This window comes from Juglans microcarpa x Juglans regia, chromosome 6D, assembly GCF_004785595.1.
Source record: "Juglans microcarpa x Juglans regia isolate MS1-56 chromosome 6D, Jm3101_v1.0, whole genome shotgun sequence".
Lineage (NCBI taxonomy): Eukaryota > Viridiplantae > Streptophyta > Magnoliopsida > Fagales > Juglandaceae > Juglans > Juglans microcarpa x Juglans regia.
The window spans coordinates 7,444,716-7,464,392 of record NC_054604.1 but is presented as its reverse complement, the minus strand read 5'-3'; the positions used below and the strand labels follow the sequence as shown (position 1 = coordinate 7,464,392).

Sequence of the window (19,677 nt, the reverse complement as noted above, 5' to 3'; positions counted from 1 at the left end):
AGGCAGAGGCTTCTATATTGTCATTGTTTTACACTTTCTTTGGTTGCCTAAAGGTTTGGTAAAGCAATCAGTGCTTGTTATTTTCCAACTTTTTCTCAGCAGCCAATCAGAGTTTGAAGTATAATTGATCGGCTTTGAGCTCAAATATTTATTTATGTTATATATATGTTCTTCCAAATTCTCTGTATGATCCGAGATTTGTTTTGTTTTTTATTCTGATTTTGTACTAATGGCTTGAAATTCTAGGCATCCAAGTAATTTGAATGTTTATAAACTTGGTTTTTTTCTTGAGTAGATGACGTTAAGCATACATGTTTGCTTGTTTGGAGCGCTTGTTTATGAACTGGATATTACACTTCATTGATGGCATATGTACCACGCTAGAAATTTGAAAATAGTACTTTTGACACTGCAAGTGATGATAAAATAGACAGGGACATCAGCACTACTTTGTAGAATGTTGACTTCGTCTTTTGGGAATCTCTCTGATGCAGTATACAAAGTCACTAATGTGTGTAAAACTTTGAATTCTATTAAGCAGAGTTTTTTGTCGTCAAATTCTGCATCAATTTTTACCTACGTATTATTGTCAGATTTTATTATTCTTCTCATTTGTAGAGTCCTTTTGCTTCTAATGTTTAGTTTTAAATTTAAAGATTTTTTGCGGTATTATATGATTTGCAAATGCAATTCGCAATCAGTCGTTATGTTGTGATTCTGTATTTTTCTTTTTATTTATATGTCAATCTTAGATGCACTAAAAGGGTTGGCAGACACTGTTTAAGGTGTCCTATTTTGTACAGAATGGGTGCTCTAGCATCAGCTTGAGAGATCGGCATTTCTTTTTGTAATTTGTTAGTAACCGAGTTTTATATTCATGACCTTAATTATTAGATAAATCTGCCAAGTAATATTTTGAACATTTGATGATGGTAGAGATAACGACATTGAAGTTAGAATGTGATGAGTTTTTATGTTTTGGAATCTCTTTGATGCCCAAAATCATAAGCTTTTGCCTGATCTTGTCTCAAGCATTATGCTACTGCCAATGATGCATTAAAATACATTTATCAGATACAATTATGATGATATCTGATTGTCACTACCTCTGAGGCAAAAAGTACACCAGGTTATGGATAACCGGTTAAATAACCGAATCTGTAATCGGATTTGGTTGGGTAGAATAATATTCTACCCGCCCGGGTTCAATCCGGATTGGACCAAAAAAAAATACTGTCTGGATGCACACCTGCACTCTGTCTGTCTCATTTTTAATTAATGCTTCTCTAATTTGAAAATGTCTCCTGGTTTTTTGTCCTTGATTATTGAGTGGTTAACTTGTCAGTGTCTCTCTTCTTCAATAAAATAAAGGCAACACAGTTTTCATTAAAGGTTGCTGTATAATTACCAATCACACAGTGATCATTCAAAATTTTTTGACATGAAACTGATAATTTTAGGCCAATGCAAACGTCATAGAATACTTATTGGGCTTGAATTGGTGCCTTGGTGGTTCTGTTTCAAGTTGGATTACCTTATATTAGCTTTTGTGATTTTTGCCTTTTTCTCCATGTAGTTTTTATATGTTGTTTAATTTTTCTCTTTGGAATCCACTTTAGATTATGTTGGATGCTTGACAAAGTGCTTTGTAGCCTTGTGATTGTTACATAAGAACGGAGATTTGAATGGAGCTTTTGTAGAAGCCTGAATGATGAATTGGGCTCCAGAAGCGCCTCATGTGATAAGTTCTACCAATATGTATATGAAGGCTTGAGAAAGCAACTCATTTCTTTGTTTTACTTGTATATCTGGCAATATTAACTCATTTTTAAATTGCTATGATCTATAATTTGGCACCTTCATTGTTGTTTTATAGGCGTTGAGCAGTTTTTAATAGAATTTGCTATTTGTATTGGGTTTTATCTCTGCCTTGCTTGCATGCGGGATACTTATGAAACTTCTAATTCTTTGTATGAATGTACATTAGCATGGTCCATTACAGTTGCTGACATTGTTACTTGTCTTGTAAACACACCATTTACCATTAGGTCGGGTTTTCATTTGTGTTTACTTCTTTCATAACTGTGACCAATGATGGGTGAAAAAAATGTGCTTTGAGATCTTTCAGAACTGTGACAAACAGTAGGTGGGTGGTATTGACTGTTGAGCATACCTGCTGCAAAATAACCAACACCATCATCGATTATTTAGTTTAGATGTAGTTTGGATGGTGAGTTGAGATAAGATAAAGTTGAATATAATGTTATTTGAGTTTTATTTTTATTTTGGAACTTGAAAAAGTTAAATTGTATTTTGTTTAGGAATTTAAAAAAATTATAATGATTAAATAAGATGAGATGATTTTTCTATTTAATCCAAGCTTTACAAGGTTGTATTTAGCTTGACGTACGATTTGTTATAAGCAGCGGTAGTTGCCTCCCCTGCCTGGGTCGGGCGAACGTTCCCTAGTCTTAGACCCACCTCATGTGCATTCGTACTTGTTGAACGGGCAAGTTGACTGTCCGGGACACCTCGTGGAAATCCCACATCTAGCAGAAATGATATAATATAAGTGAGTCCTAAATGTACAAGTTTTACCAAGCTCTTTATAAAAAAAGTGACATCCCTTAAAAAAGTGTGAAAAGCTCTGTATTTTTAGGGTCCATATTTTTATAAAAAACTTGTATATTTAAGATTTGTACTTAATATTGTTCGATTTAAATTTGAACATCAAAGCTAGATGCTCATATTAAATATGGAGCAATGTTAGGTATAGTTTTCATTATAATTATTTTTAAATTTTTACACAAAATATAATAAATAATTTAATTTTTTCAAATTCAAAATTTTTTTAAATCTTAAAATAAAAATAATATTTTAAAAATATATTTTAATAACATTTTATTTAACTTTTAATTTTAATTTAAAAAAACAAACGAGACTATTGAAGTTCCAATCGAATTAATCGTGCACAACATATTACAAAAATGTAGCCTTTGATAGTTCCCATCGAATTAATGTAGCCTTTGATAGTTCCAATCGAATTAATGTAGCCTTTGAAGTCCCGATCAAAAAACAAATGTAGCCTTTGAAGTTCCAATCGTGCACAACATATTACAAAAGAGTAACGATATACTCACAATATTTTGTATAACACATTATAATGTGTTAAATGAGAGGTATTTTTATAAAACATTAACATAATTTTACAAAAATACATTTCATTCAACACATTGTTGTGTTGTACAAAATGTTATGGGTAAATCATTTTTCTTACAAAAATGGTCATCTAACATTGTCGTGCTATAATCGATAGAATATCAAGTACTTGCATGTTTGGATATAGGAAATTGACAAATGTTTGAAAAAAATATGTTGAGATAAGTTTTTTTGGATTTTTAGTGAAATTTGTGATTCTTGCCTCATTTAGACCGATTCAAATTGAATAAGAAAGAAACATAATCAGTTTTAATGAATTTTTTGAATTGTTTACCGAATCGTTTTAATCGGTCTATTCAATTGATTCTAGCCGATTTCAAATTGACGGGAGTCAATCCCAACCAATTCAAAACTGTTCTTATTTTTTAAGTTGTATGATAACTAAGCATTTTTTTTTTTAATTTCATATTTAAAGATATGATAAAACCAAATATATATTAATTTTTTTTGTTATTGTATTCAATAAGCATGGCAGAAAAATTGAAAGATAAAGTAAGTAATTCTTTATTTTCTTTGGTTGAACAAAAAACTTGGGAGATAAATGAGTATTTTATATCAAATTTGTAATTGTGCATAAAATACTGCATTTGACATGTGTTTACAATTTAATAGACCCACATCTCCAAAATGGACATCATGGGTTCAACCATTCTCTCCCAATGTATATAAAATAAAATAAAAATAGTCTTTATCTTCTTTGTGAATCGTATATTTGGCAAAAAAAAAAATGTTAACAATTGAGGTTAAAATACATGAATTTCATATTTATTGAAATATTTATATTCGTATCATATTTTTATTAAAATTAGTCAATGAATTTATATTTTATACTCCTCTGTACATAAAATTAAATGCTTAAATTGTATTTTATATGTGTTTTTAATATTTTTTTATCAATATTAAAATTATCAATTTAAACTTATCATGAATACCGATTTCGATTCTCGTGACTTATCAAACATATGTTTGAATAGCTAAAAGTAGGTGAATGTTTTTTGAAAAACATCTTAATATTAAAAAAAAAAATGATGGTTGGGATCACCCTTAAGAGCAGGGCTGAGCACCGACAATGTCGGAATCGGAGTGCCCTACCTTTGACTCCGATTTTGTTGGAGATTGAATCCAACTTCAAACTCTAACTCTGATTCGCATAGCTTCCAATTCGACTCCGACTTATCAGAGCGGAGTCATATTTTGGTTTTTTTTTTAATCCATTTAAAATTTTAATTTGACAATCTTGGGCTCTCGCTAATCGGATTTGACCTTCCAGATTTCAATTTTTTTTTTAAAAATATTTTTTCAATTTCAATTTTATTAAAACATAACCAAAATTGAAAAAATAAATCATTGTACAAATTATTGTTATTATACATGTTATTATACGTTAATGTTTATACATTATTATTACATGTTATTATACATTGATTATTATACATTAATAGTACATGTTATTATACTTTAGTTATTATATATTAGTATTACATGTTATTATACATTAGTGTTACAAGGTAGTAATAGTTAATAGTATGGTGTTTACATATACTAAATTATTATTAGTAAATTTAATCTATTTATATTATAGTATAAACATATTATTTTATAATAATTTGTTCGTACTAGTATACTATTGAATTTAATTAACTATATTAGTTATAGGTATATAAAATATATACGATTAATATATAAAATATATATATATTTTTTTTTTGATAAAATATGTAAAATATTGGAGTTGGAGTCTGATAATCGGAGTCTGAGTGGAGTCGGTACATCAATACGTCTGACTCCGACTCTAACTATTTTGGTTAAAAAAATTCTGACTCTGATTTCGACTTATCGGAGTTGGAGCTAAGTCGGAGCGGAATTAGTGCGGAGTTGAAGATAGAGTTGAATTTTTAGATTTTTGCTTAGTCTTACTTAAGAGTGGCCGACGTATGGGCTGATTGATCATCGCAACCCAAGTGATAGTCCGCAATACCTTGATTTCTTACTAAAAGAATCAGCGATTGAATCTCTCTTCCTATGTAAAGAAAAAAAAAAGTGGTGGTTGGCAGTGGGTGGTTGTCAAATTATTTTTTTGAAATGTGAGATGAATAATAGTTGATGAATAACAAACGAGACGTGCTATGTAGCATTCACTGTAGTGGTGCACACAATGCACACACTACAATTTATTAATTTTTTCTCTCTAGATAAATGACTGGAATGATATTATGTAAGGTATGTAAAATGACTGCTCCCAAGAGTGACTTCTCCCATATTATTTCATAACAAATACTGATGTATTTTTTGGTTGAGATACCGAAACAGCAAAATGGCTCTTCTGCTACATCCTCGGCCTCTACATTCTTGTTTTTCTGCCTGAAGTCTATCTTAGAATCTCGTGTGCGAAACACAAAGGGGAATGCAAGCTGCGCATCTCAGCAATGTGGCATGAAAGATCTCTCCCATCAAAAACCAAAACCATAAGAACCAGCCTATCCAAACTAGGAGACCTACTAGCAGTCGCATCCCTCACCAAAACTTTGTCTGAGTCCGGCACTCGTAACCTCGACCCTAGTTCCATTCCCCTCTCGGAGCCTCTTATACTCCAGATCCTTCGCTCCAACTCCCTTCACCCCTCCAAGAAAATTGACTTCTTCAATTGGTGCAGGTTTTCACTCGGGCCCAATTACAAGTACTCCACGGCCGCCTACTCCCACATCCTCCGCACCGCATGCCGCACTAACCAGCTTCACGAGATTCCCCACCTATTACTTTCCATGAAGGAAGATGGTGTCATCGCAGATCCTGAGACTTTTAAGATCTTACTTGATGCATTTATTCGCTCCGGTAAGATTGACTCAGCACTCGAGATTTTGGATCATATGGAGGAGGTGCAGTTGGGGACGACTACGAGCTTGGATCCCAACATGTATAACTTGGTTCTTGTGGCTCTGGTTAAGAAAAGCCAGGTGGGTTTGGCCATGTCCATCTTCTTTAAGCTTCTGGAAGGTTCAGCTTTGATCCCCAGCTCTGTTGCCTGTAACGAACTGCTTGTTGCCCTAAGGAAAGCAAACATGAGGGTGGAATTCAAACGAGTCTTTCACAAACTTAGGGAAAAGAATGGGTTTGAGTTTGATACTTGGGGTTACAACATATGCATTCATGCATTTGGTTGTTGGGGTGATTTGGCTACCTCTTTAGAGCTATTTAGAGAAATGAAGGAAAAGAGTTTGTGTGGTTCTGGATCATTAGGTCCGGACTTGTGCACCTATAATAGCTTAATTCACGTTCTATGCTTAGTTGGGAAGGTGAAAGATGCACTAATTGTGTGGGAGGAGTTGAAAACATCTGGTCATGAGCTCGACAAGTTTACCTACCAAATAATTATTCAAGGGTGCTGTAAATCCTATCGGATGGAGGATGCAACCAACATTTTTAGTGAGATGCAGTATAATGGGTTTAGCCCAGATACTATTGTGTATAGTTCACTCCTAGATGGGATGTTCAAGGCGAGGAAGGTCACGGAAGCCTGTCAATTGTTTGAGAAAATGGTTCAAGATGGGGTACGGGCCTCGAGTTGCACATATAACATTGTGATTGATGGTTTGTTTAGGAATGGGAGGGCTGATGCTGGCTACTCTCTGTTTTGTGACTTGAAGAAGAAGGGTCAGTTTGTGGATGGTGTTACTTATAGCATTGTCGTGTTGCAACTTTGCAGGGAGGGTCTGCTTGAGGATGCACTAAGGTTGGTGGAAGAAATGGAAGACAGGGGCTTTGTTGTTGATTTAGTCACTGTGACGTCACTCTTGATTGGACTTCATAAGCATGGGCGGTGGGATTGGACAGAGAGGCTTATGAAGCACATTAGGGATGGCAATCTGGTTGCTAATGTTCTTAAATGGCAGGCCGATATGGAGGCTTCGATGAAAAATCCACAGAGAAGGAAGGACTATACACCAATGTTCCCTTCCAAAGGCGACTTAGGTGAGATTTTTAGCTTAATAGGTTCTGCAGACAATACAGTGGACAATGAGTTTGTTTCAGATGACTCTGGAATCAAAGATGAGAGGACTTCATACACTGACAGTGATCAGTGGTCGTCATCTCCATACATGGATCAATTGGCCAACCAAATGAAGTCCGCCGAGTATTTTTCTCTGCCTTTTTCATTATCTAGAGGGCAACGAGTTCAATCCAAAGGAACATCCTCGTTTGATATGGATATGGTCAATACTTTCTTGTCTATATTTCTTGCCAAGGGAAAGCTGAGCTTAGCATGCAAATTGTTTGAGATTTTTAGTGATATGGGTGTTGACCCTGTGAGTTACTCGTACAATTCTATTATGAGTTCATTTGTTAAGAAGGGTTATTTCAATGAGGCATGGGGTGTCCTTAGTGAAATGGGTGAGAATGTTTGCCCGGCAGACATAGCAACATACAATGTGATTATTCAAGGCTTAGGGAAGATGGGAAGAGCAGATCTAGCCAGTTCTGTCCTTGATAAGCTAATTAAGCAGGGAGGATATCTTGATGTGGTCATGTACAACACACTGATTAATGCCCTTGGGAAGGCTGGTCGGATAGAGGAAGTAAACAAGCTTTTTGAGCAGATGAGGACTAGTGGAGTCAATCCTGATGTTGTCACCTTTAATACTCTTATTGAAGTTCATAGCAAGGCAGGTCGACTGAATGATGCATATAAATTCTTAAAAATGATGCTGGATGCAGGATGCTTGCCTAACCATGTTACAGACACAACTTTAGATTTTCTGGGAAAGGAAATTGAGAAATTGAGGTACCAAAAGGCATCGATCATGGACAACAAGAGTGATCCTTGATGAAAAATTTTGCGGGTACGTTTGGTTGATGCAAGATCTGAAATGTTGCACCTTGCAAGCAAATAGTTCTCTGAGCATTTAACTTGAGTTCTTGTATGAATATTCAACCCACAATTTGTTGATTTGGGTGCCATTTTAGCCTACATTAGCATTTTCATGTACAATTAGGACGGGTATAAATTTTTTATAAGTCAATAAAAGATTATATGCAGTATAAGTGTAAATGGTGAAAATGTAGTACTTATCTTTCTTTTTCCCTGTGACATGCTCATGTTATGCAGAGTTTTGTTGGCCATGGGGATTCTATAAATGAAATCAGGACACAGCCACTGAAACCATCACTTGTGGTGTCTGCAAGCAAAGTATGCATCATAACACCTTTTTTTGTTTCTCTTACCCTTTGTGTTATAGCGTATCACTAATATTCAAGTGACCAGGATGAATCAGTTCGTCTATGGAATATTCATACTGGAATATGCATTTTGATGTTTGCTGGAGCTGTTGGTCATCGCAATGAAGTCTTGAGCGTAATAAGTGAAGAATAAAAAGAGTTATCCTCACATTCTCTTGATAAAGTGATGGGCACCAAGATAGATCTAGTCTTAAAAGAACCTTTGCAAGTTTCAAATGAGCCAATTACAAGGTCAAGAGCTAAGAAGATGAAGGAGGCAATGCAAGAATTGGTGCAATCCACTTGGGACGAGTCTAGCAAGAGCCGAATATTCAAGATGGGGTTGAGAGAAGGAGATTCTATTCCCACGGGATCATATCATAAAATCATAAGGGGGAAACACCATCTAGTTATTTATTGGTAATTTGATTTGTAGCCTGTGGTGCAAGATAAGGATTTTAAATGATTAGGCTGGCATTCTGTTGGTTATTGTAGGACTTCCATCCTTCGGACATATATTGTATTGCAAGCTGTGGAATGGACAACACGGTAAAGATCTGGTCAATGAAAGGTAGGACATTACTGTTGTTCTTCCTGTAAAAATTATTGTTAAAAAGAAAAAAAATAGAGAAACGATATCTGCAATCCTAGGGTGTGCAAGTATTATGCACTCCTTTTGAAAAAAGTGGATAAATGTGAGACCCACATGAAAAAAAAAATCATTTTTTCAGGGTGGGACCCCACTTTTTTTCAAATGAGTACGCGGAGCTTGCACACCCTATGATTGTATATAGCATTATTAAAAAAGAAAGATAATATAATAGTCATCTGAACAAAATTGGAACATTGGACTACTCAAATAGTGTTTTTCATTTTTGTGTAGCTTTATATATCAGTTTTAACACGGGAAAAAATAGAAAACGATATACATATCTCTGAATAATCTTAAGGGCCATTAAATTAAGTGTTAGAATTGATGATCAACTTGGTATTTATCTCTTTATACATTGTTCATGCTGCTTTGGGATGTAATGGGTGCAATAATTAGAGCCTTCTTGAAATTTCTAAAATGTCATTTTAATTGGATTAAAGTGCTAAACATCTTGGTTACTCTGGAAGTGTTGAATTCTAGGCAAATAATACAAAATTTTGGACAGAATTGGTTGATAATAGCCTCGGTATAGAACATTTCCTCATTTGGTTTACAGTGAGATCTTATTACAAGCTGTTGGCATCACATGGTAATGTTCCCTTCCCGTGGAAGAATATTTGGAGGTCTCATGTACCTTTCAAAGTAGCTTTCTTCGTATGAATTGCCTCTCTCAGGAATATTTTGACCATGGACAATTTGAGGAAGCGGGATCTCATTGTTATGGATTAGTGTTATTTGTGCAAGAAGAATGGGGAATGAGTGGATCATTTATTACTGCATTGTGAGGTGACAAGAGTTGGTGTGGCTTAAAGGCATAAGGGTGGTGGATTTAATAGCGTGTTGGAAGGATATTTAAGGCTGTCCCCAAGTGGTTGCAGTTTGGAGGATGATTCATTTATGCATTATGTGGTGTATTTGGATGGAAATGAATGATTGGTGCTTTGAAGATAGGGAGCGCACGATGGAGGAACTTCGGAACTTTTTTCTGCATGTCTTATTGCTCTGGTTTTCAGCTATTGTGCTTAATGGAACTAGTGTTCATGACTTTCTGTTTTTCATTTCTGGTTCCTAGAATGATTTAGGTGTTCTCTTTTGTATACTTCCTTTGTACTTGGGTTTTGCCTACTTCATTCGTATCAATAAAATTTTCATTTTACTTGTAAAAAAAAAAAAAAGGTTTTTCTTTGGCGAGTCTATTGATCCCATTTATTTATGAATTATTTGTTGTAACCCCAATTTGATTATGTTTCTTTCTTTACCTTAATCCATTTAAAGATTCATGTTCTGGCTGGTTGGCTTGTTGCATTTAATTTTTGCAAGTTAAGATTGTTAACTTTTAAAATATCCTGTCTTGTTATTAACCCTACTTCAGGGTTCTGGACACATGTAGAGAAATCATTGACATGGATAGATCTCCCTTCCAAGTTCCCCACAAAATATGTTCGGTTTCCTGTGAGTATCAGCTGTGTTTTGTGTTACAGATGAGTTTCTGTTCTTGTTGAATCTGAGTTCACCTCACACTTTTCAGGTGTTCACAGCTTCAGTTCATTGAAATTATGTTGATTGTAATAGGTGGCTTGGTGATTTTATCCTCTCAAAGGTTAAATTCTGTGATTGTTTCTGCTAATCTGTAATCAAAAGCTTTTTTTTTTCTTGTGTGTGTTAAGAGGGGGAAGACCATAGTATGTGTGTTTCAAATAATTTCCTGGAAAACCATTTGCTCAAGCTTTATGGGTTGTGTAACGTGTTTCGTTTGTTTTGGCATTGATATCTAGTATTTAAAAATTTGCTTGGAATGTCTTCAAGAAATATTTAGTATTGATGGCTATGAGAATGACTTAGAAAGGCATATGCGCATACTTAGGTGAAAAGATTACTATTGTCATATATTTTTGCTTGCTGTCAGCTGGCTTGAACTTGAAATTGCCTGGCAAGTGTAAGAAACTAATTGGAATTATCATAAAAGCATCTAACCTGATGTCTTCCACCGAACTATTAGCAATAAGGGTTTCTTTAGATAAGCTCCCTGCAGCCTTGTGTATTTGTTCCTGACTTTTCATAATTCTGCCACTACCCATCCCCTTCTTGCAGCCATTTTATTCTTGATTTTTGTTTAGCAATTTATTTCCTCATGTAGTAAACAAGTTTCAAGTTCTATCTTCTTTCTACTCAATTCATCTTCCATTTGACTAGATGGATTCTCACACAGCCCCACCTCGAACTCATAATTATTCTTGATAGTATTGACGTTACTAGCAACAATCCTGCTTTTATTCTATATTTGCATATTTCTCAGGTCTTGCCAAATAACCCTCCTCTCCTCTGTCTCGTTTGTTTTTACAGGTAGGATGATATGAGTTGAGATTAAAGTTAAAAAGTTGAATAAAATATTGTTAGAATATATTTTTCAATATTATTTTTGTTTTGAGATTTGAAAAAATTGAATTGTTTATTTTATTTTAAATAGAATTTTAAAAAAATTGTAATGATTAAATAAGATAAGATGAGTAAAGATGTTTTCCAAACAGAGAGTAATTGCATTTAGCATAAATTACAGTAAAGATAAACATTGTGATTTATGTGGATGAAGAGATGGTGATGGGTTCTAGGAAACACAATATGGTGAAGGGCCATCACGATTGTCGTGTATGCATTGAGCATCCCATGGGTTATCCTTCCTTTCAATGAATCATCCATTGTGATTTCTCGCATTGTTCTCGTCAAGATATCCAAAGTTGAGAGTCGACAAGGATGCTGTTGATGGTTGGACTTTCATGGTCAGTGGGAAAACATCGTATTTCATCCCTTGTTTAAAGGAGTAATTTTATATATAATTATAAATTATATAATTGTTGTGTAATTATTTTGAAAAAAAGTAAAATTTATTATTAAAAAATTAATTTTTTTACGCGACAGTTACATAATTTAAAATATATTTTCTCTATTTTAAGTGATTAACATAAAAAATTAGTCAAAGTTAAGATAACGTAAATCCAATATAATATATATATATATATATATATATATATTTATATGAGAGATGCACGTCCTATACCTAGGGATATTTTGCTTTTCTTGAAATATCTCAAATTTGTAGATATTTGTTTTGTTAGGAATGGCAAATACGTAATTCGCTTTTATGGATAGAAGATTGAATTATTGGGACACATGCCCACTTGCTTATCAACTTTATCGCATGATATAGTATTTTTGGTGGAGCCCAGCCCCAAAATGAATATGAGAAATCCACGTTGGTTCCACGGCATTTCACCAATTAAAACTAGCCCGATAGGGGTGCATTGGGGTCCCACATCTTTTTTTTTAGTGTGAAAACGTGTTCATCACATATTCAACTTGAGATGGCGTGGTGGGAAAGAAAATGTCAATATACCCCACTCTACATGATTTTTTCAGTTTGGATATACTCTACTATACATGACGATTGCCCAAAGAGATTTGAAAAATGAAAATCTGTTTGAAACTCTCTTTTTTCGATTCATAAAATTAAAAAAATTAAGCAAAATCTTTATAAACATCTCTTTTTTTTTTTTATTATTATTACAATTAATACATCACAATAATAAAAATGTAAAAACTTAAAAAAAAAAAAAAAAAAAAAAAAAAAAAAAGGATTCTGATATGAGGAAATTCATCACCACCCTACTCATCTCAGTTTGAGTGTAATGGTCTAAGAATCTTAAATACTTTGGGATACATTTGGTGCGTGTTTAGACTTAAGAGTACATAAATTACATGGAAGAGAGAAGAATTTGAGGATAAAGTGTAAAGAGGAGATAGACAATATCCAAACAAATCTTATTAGAAGTTGGGATCAGCATAAACTCTATAGCAGATCACAATAATATCCAAACAAATCACACTGGCAGGGCTCAACACAAAAAACCAGAAGCCCGCTTTGGAAAATTCAACAATCTATGTACATCTAAAGATCGATAAACAACCTGATAAAAAAAAAAAAAAAAAAAATCAAAAATTATGGTGCTGCTATACTCCATCCATCCACTAATTTCTAATAAGATTTGTGCTTGTATTTCAACACAGCATCTCTTTCCTGAGTTCCATCTTATTGCCTGCTTTCCTCAGAACACCAGACAAATCTATGCTTTCCATGACCAAGTCCTCCACACTTACTTCCTTGGTGGATGGGAATGGTGCTCGATATATTGAGACTTCACCAACTGATGCTAAATTCATTAGCTCAGCTTCATCCAGACCTTTCGCCGGGCCAAGACTACATCTTTCAGTCCCATGCTTTCCCAGTGCATCTTTGAATTTCTTGATCTGAAATACGAGGAATGAAAGTTCAAATTTCAAACAGCATGTTGAAAGTTATGAGAAGTCAAGGAAGATTTATGGTGAAAATCTTACAGTGGCATTGGTGCAGCTGAAGCTACATAGACGACCTTCTGCACCTCTATAGAACCTAAAGAATGGTAGGACATGAATGTGGAGACTGTGACACATGGTTTTGAGGTTCTCATAGTTAACTTTTAAAAAAATCACATTCGGATTCGATTCAGCTAGCTGACAGATCTGACAAGAATGCAATGTTCAATAATCAAATTAGATTTATATACAAAGGCATGTGGTAAATTTTCTTAACTAGAACACGTATCAAGAATCAAACATACCTTGGGATGTAGAGCTTTGCAGCCTCCGCAACCAGGTGAATAGAAGTCAGCTATGACCAACCTATCACCAGCATTAAGCAAAGAATCCACAAGTTCTTGAGCAGATTGAATCTCCACCATGTTGGGTTTAAGAGTCTTGTCCCACCATCTCATGGCTCGGCTTACACAGAATGATGTTTGTGCCTGAAATCAGAGCATCAGTTCCCAAATTCAATAAAGAACACACTTTCCTCAAAATATGTAAAGACAGAAAAAGCAAAGTATTCACATACATGAATGAAGAAATTGCCGGAGGATTTGGGACTCCAGTCTCTTTTGCCCTTTTGGTCCGAGATATGCAAGGGCTTTCCCATAAAATCAACACTCAAAACTGGAAAAGCTCTCGATTCTACGTCTTTAGATTGAGAAGAACCAAAGGAGGGGCAAAACCCACAAACCGCTCTGGGTTTTGAGCCACGAATAGTCTCATTCAAATTCGACCCATAAGAGTACAGACAACTCTTCATCGACCAAGCCATCATAAGAATATAAATCAGAGGCCTTTGGAGGTTTGTAGCACGAAACAACCAGAACCCAACTTAAAGCAACAATTTTTGGAATCAAAAGTAGCTGGGGCAAGGAAAGTTAAAAGAGCCAAAGGTTGAAAACTCTTGAGAAACAGAAAACCAAGACAGACCCTAATTTTCAGCAAAAAGCGCAAGAATTGAACAGAGAATCCGCTTTTTTTGACCTAAATCTGTAGTTTGAAGAGAGAATCTTGTTCGTTCCTTCAAAGCTTCCGAGGAGAAGGAAGTGGTGAGATTATAAAGAGGTAAAGGAGAGAGTGGGTGGGACAGAATCACTTTGTTTTGGATTTTACTTATGATGTAATATTACATTATAAAACAATAAAAGAATGATAAGAATTAAAATTTCATCTTTTGTAATTTAAATTTTTTTAAATCCTGTTATGGATAATTGACACCAAATTTGAGCAAGTCTAATGGGCAAGTTGACTGGTCTGTTTATTAGATTAGATTATTGAGTTGGCCACGTTTTGTATCGGATTTTTTGTAGATGTTTTGGCTGTTAGGCATGATGTCCCACGAAACCAGTCAAACCCTGAGCTGCCTGTGGTTTGCCTCTCCAGGATGCGGATAAGGTCCCACTTCAACGTTATTTTCTTTCCCACAAATGACGAAATTCTGCTTTCTATGTTTGGATAAATTATTGTGATGAACATTGGAGTTTGCTCTTTTAAATTTTGAATCCTTGATTAAAGAATTTCGCAATCATCCAATTTTGTATATTTCACATTTACTTATAAATATAATTTTTCAGTAAATGGTAATTTCTCAGCTTTTTTCAGGCTAAGGCCCCATTTAAATTCAGAAATAAATTGAGATGAGTCAAGATGGTTTTAGATGAGTTGAATAAAATATTGTTAAAATATTATTTTTAATAATATTATTATTATTTTGAGATTTTTTTTATAGCTAAATAGAAGTTTTATTGATCCACGTAAATAAACAAAACCCGAGTACACATGAAGTATATAAGAAAGAACCTAATTACAAACTACGTGCTACTGATAGTAGCGTGCAAAACATTAAGACTCACTCCATCCCATACAACAGAAGAGGCCCAGAGCAACAAAGTATGAAAGAAGAAGTCCCTAAAACTGTCCGGAGAGCGTTCCTTATCCTCAAAGCAACGGTCATTTCTTTCGTTCTATATGCACCGCATTAAACATAAAGGTAACATCTTCCATGCATTAGCAATTTGGCAATTGCCTCTGATCCATCGCCAACAAGACAATAGATCTATCACCCTCTTAGGCATGACCCATGCAATACAAAGCCTCAAGCAGATTGCATCCCACAATACCTTAACTACTTCACAATGAAGAAGAAGGTGATCTGCTGATTCGCCGCTACGTTTGCACATGTAGTACCAATCCATAATGTAAAGTCCTTGCCTTATTAACTTGTCAATTGTTAAGATTTTACAATGGGAGGCCAACCAACCAAAAAAAGCAACCTTGAGTGGAGCATTGCTTTTCCAAATGCTCTTCCACAGGAAAGCATTAGGGGAATGGTTCGCTAAGGCCCTGTAGTATGAACGAATTGAAAATTTCTTGTTCTCTGTGCACGCCCAGAGCAAGCTATCCTCCCCTCCTACCCTAGGCTTCAACGCATATAAGATTCTATAGAAATCAGTGATGGCTCCCACCTCCTAATCCTGGACAGCTCTGGTGAATCTCACAGACCAATGAATGGAATCAACGGTTCTGCACATATTATTAGCCACTGAGGAGCCTTGGTCAGATGCAATCCTATACAGAGAAGGGAAAGCGATTTTCAAAGCAACATCTCTGCACCATATATCATGCCAAAACCTGTAGTTACCGAGAAAATCATCCCAACTATTCCGAATCAGTTTCCAAACTCCCACTCCATAGGCCCCTCTAACTTCCTTAGAGCACCACCCTCCCCAGACGCTCCCATATTTAACATTTAAAATATTCCTCCAAAGAGCGTCCCCTTCAAGATGGTAACTCCATAGCCATTTCTCGAGAAGTGCCTTGTTAAAGGTTCTCAAATTTCTTAAACCCAGCCCACCGCAAGACAACGGGGAGCAAACTTTATCCCATTTGATCAGATGAAATTTCTTTGCATCCTCTAGCCCTCCCTATAAGAAATCACGTATAAAGTCTCTTCCATCCCGCCAACTTGCCTTCGATTTTCTCAATAATCCCTTCCCACATTACCTTAGATTTGTGAGGGGCCCCCAAGGGGAGTCCGAGGTACTTCATAAGTAAGGATGAGACTTTGCATCCCAATATGGCAGCTACCTCATTTAAGTTGTTGACCAAGCGAGTAGGAACTAATTCGGACTTAGATAAATTCACCTTAAGGCTAGATACAGCTTCAAAGCAAAGTAGAAGTGCCCTTAGAGAGTGAATTTGGTCCAGATACGGGTCACAAAAGATCAATGTATCATCGGCAAAAAGAAGATGGGAGACTGTCAATCTTCCATGCGTAGAACCACCCATTGAGAACCCCGAAGTGAAGCCCCCATCCATAGCCCCTTCCAACATTCTGCTCAACATATCCATAACTAGAATAAATAATAGTGGGGATAGTGGTTCCCCCTGTCGCAATCCCCGAGAGCTGTTGAAGAAGCCTTCAAGAGTGCCATTAACCAAGACAGAGAATTTGACAGTTGTAATACAATGCTTTATCCACTGACACCATCTTTCCCCGAAGTCGTACCTACCAAGGATATACAACAAGAAATCTCAGTTCACATGATCAAATGCATTTTCCATATCCAATTTACACAATATACCTGGAATGCCATTTCTAACTCTGCTCTCCAAGCATTCGTTGGCAATAAGGACGAAATCTAGTATTTGCCTTCCTTTCACGAAAGCATTTTGGGACTTCGAGATGATCTTCTCCATGAATTCATTCAGCCGCTTCGCTAAAACTTTAGAGATGATTTTATAAACCCCACTTATCAGGCTTATGGGACGAAAATCATTCACTTCCACAGACCTCGCCTTCTTGGGAATGAGGACGATGAAAGAGACATTAAGGCTCTTCTCGAATTTCATAAAAGAGTGAAATTCACTAAAAACCCTCATTAGATCCTCCTTAACAATGTCCCAACAGGCGTGGTAGAAATCCATTGGAAAGCCATCTGGTCCCAAGGCTTTATCTTTGTTCATACCTTTTAGTACACCAAGCACCTCATCTTCTTCGAAGGGCCTCTCCAACGAAGCCGCATTGTGTGATCAATGGAATAAAAAACAAGCACGTTTACCTTAGGCCTCCAAAAGTACTATTATGTCAGCAACTTATCATAGAAGTGGACAATATGATCCTTAATAGCGTCTCTACCCAATAAAACCCTGCCCTCCTAATAAAGAACCTTTATGGCGTTGTTCCTTCGATGAGAGTTTACAACTCTATGAAAAAACTTTGTACATCTATCCCCTTCCTTCAACCAAAGTGCCCGTGATTTTTGTCTCCACTAGATCTCCTCCATAAGGGTGATTTTTTCTAACTCAGCGACTACCGTCATTTTTCTTACCCTGTCCTAGGCCGATAGAGCCCTATCCACCTCTTTCTAATCCAATTGTTGTAGGTCCTTAAAAAATTTGTCTCTCTGGTCGTAGATGTTTCCAAAAACTTCCCAATTCCATATTCTTAGATCATTCTTTAATGCTTTAAGCTTCCCGGCTAAAACAAAGCTAGGAGTGCTCGTGAGCTGTTATGAGGTCCACTGCGAACTAATTTTTTCTACGAACCCATCCACCTTCAACCACATGTTCTCTAACTTGAAGTATCTTCGTCCCTCATGAATACCCCACTATTAAGAAGAATGGGGAAGTGATCCGAATACAGCCAAGGAAGCCGTTTTTGGCATAAAGCAGGAAAGTGGGCCTCCCATGACTGAGAAACAACGAATCTATCCAATCTCGACCAGGCCCTTCCATTTGACCAAGTGAAATCCCCCCTATTAGAAGAGCTAATTCAAAAATAAGAGCTAATAAATCAACCATAGTTGAACCCGTGCTAGAGTCCCCCGATCGCTCGCTCAGAAATCCAATGATGTTGAAATCACCCTCGATACACCACAGAAGATCCCACCAACTACAAAGGCCAGCTATCTCATCCTAGAGAAGTTTTATGCTACTGTCGTCATTCAACCCGTAAACACCTGCAAAACCCAATTAAAACCATCATCCACATTTGAGAAGGCACATGCTACCGAATAATCACCGATGCAATCCTCCACAATATTAACTACTCTCTTATCCCACAACACGAGGATACCCCCTGAAGCACCCTTAGAAGCGAGGGAGGTCCATCCTGCATAAGAGCAATTCCACAAACTTCTGATAATATGTCTATCAATAAACTTTAGTTTTGTCTCCTGCAAACAAATAACGTCTGTCTTCCAATCTCGTAATAAATTCTTCACTTTAAGGTGCTTGTTCGGGTCATTCAAGCCACGAACATTCTATGATAGAATCTTGGGCGTCATTGATCGCCAAGATTCACCCTATCCTTGTGACGCCCCTTGCTCGCACTACCCTCTCGTGTATCATAGTTTATGGAGCAGGCAAGTCTCTTAAGCTCCCTATCCTTTTTAATTGCGGATCTGGCTAGTAGAGGCTAGCTTGCCTTTATTGCAATGGAGAGAGTTTGCAACTGGTCCTCATAACCCTCACAGGTCATACCTAAGAAATGGTGCATATCATTAACCTTCTGAAGGAGCCAATCAATTTGCAAATCATCTGAAGGAGTTGCTAGTGGCAACAAACACAGAGGACGAGACACTTCCCCGAGTTCACATAGGTCAATTAGCTGCACATCAGCCCTTAGCTCCTTACACACTAGTTGAAATTCTGACCCATAGGAGGAACCTACGTCCGAGACCCTCCCATCAAGAGAAGAATCATCAGTGTCTTCCCTCTCCGTGCACAAGACCTTTGAAAGAGTCTTTGAGAGGCCTAGAAGGCACAAAGAAGCTTTTGAAGCCTCCCCTGAGGCTGGCCTAGATGAGACCAATAGTCCCATGTCACTAGCCTTGCCATTTGAGGACAGGGGTTGCTCGGAAATGGAAGCCGTGGGGTCGACGGTGACCATCGGCCCGCTCTGTGGCTGCGGTGAGGTGTCGTTAGCCTGGGAACAAGAGGCGACATCCAAAATGACTATCGCAGGAAGAGGCGAGGCGTTAGGGGCCTACTAGTGTTCCTTTCCCAAGCTAGAGAAGCCACCGACGACAGTCGGTGGGGTCAATGGCGACGATGGGTTGGCCAGAGAAGCCACCGGCGAGGAGAAGATTTGTAGGCCGCAAGGAGAAGGCTCGGGGACCCTTGCTTGCCATTCCACCTGAGAAGGCCTAACGAGTTTAGGGCTTAGGATTGGGCTTGAGGCCTGTGTCTGG

The 19,677-nt window shown here is 36.6% G+C and overlaps 2 protein-coding genes and 1 non-coding gene across 5 annotated transcripts; 2 read left to right on the top strand and 1 right to left on the bottom strand.

The window, feature by feature from the left end:
- Nucleotides 1-408: 408 nt before the first annotated feature.
- On the top strand, nt 409-495 carry LOC121236276. The gene has a single exon (XR_005934713.1). It is a non-coding gene; the product is annotated as a small nucleolar RNA R44/J54/Z268 family (small nucleolar RNA).
- A 5,007-nt stretch (nt 496-5,502) lies between these two features.
- Nucleotides 5,503-8,572, top strand: LOC121234956 (pentatricopeptide repeat-containing protein At4g01570). 3 transcript variants are annotated; one of them, XR_005934478.1, is made up of 3 exons: nt 5,503-8,057; nt 8,324-8,404; nt 8,480-8,572. XR_005934478.1 is itself a non-coding variant. In XM_041131113.1 (2 exons), the coding sequence occupies exon 1, from the start codon at nt 5,646-5,648 to the stop codon at nt 8,040-8,042; it is 2,397 nt and encodes a 798-aa protein (XP_040987047.1). In that variant the 5' UTR covers nt 5,503-5,645; the 3' UTR covers nt 8,043-8,057; nt 8,324-8,572. The 3 variants fall into 3 exon arrangements, 1 of the variants encoding a protein (XP_040987047.1); XR_005934479.1 differs by having other exon boundaries at nt 8,493-8,530; XM_041131113.1 differs by having other exon boundaries at nt 8,324-8,572.
- Nucleotides 8,573-12,871: 4,299 nt separating this feature from the next.
- LOC121235856 (thioredoxin-like 1-2, chloroplastic) lies at nt 12,872-14,600 on the bottom strand. The gene is made up of 4 exons (XM_041132282.1): nt 14,010-14,600; nt 13,738-13,920; nt 13,475-13,639; nt 12,872-13,387 (listed from the first exon to the last, which is right to left on the bottom strand). The coding sequence occupies exons 1-4, from the start codon at nt 14,256-14,258 to the stop codon at nt 13,139-13,141; spliced, it is 846 nt and encodes a 281-aa protein (XP_040988216.1). The 5' UTR covers nt 14,259-14,600; the 3' UTR covers nt 12,872-13,138.
- Nucleotides 14,601-19,677: the final 5,077 nt, after the last annotated feature.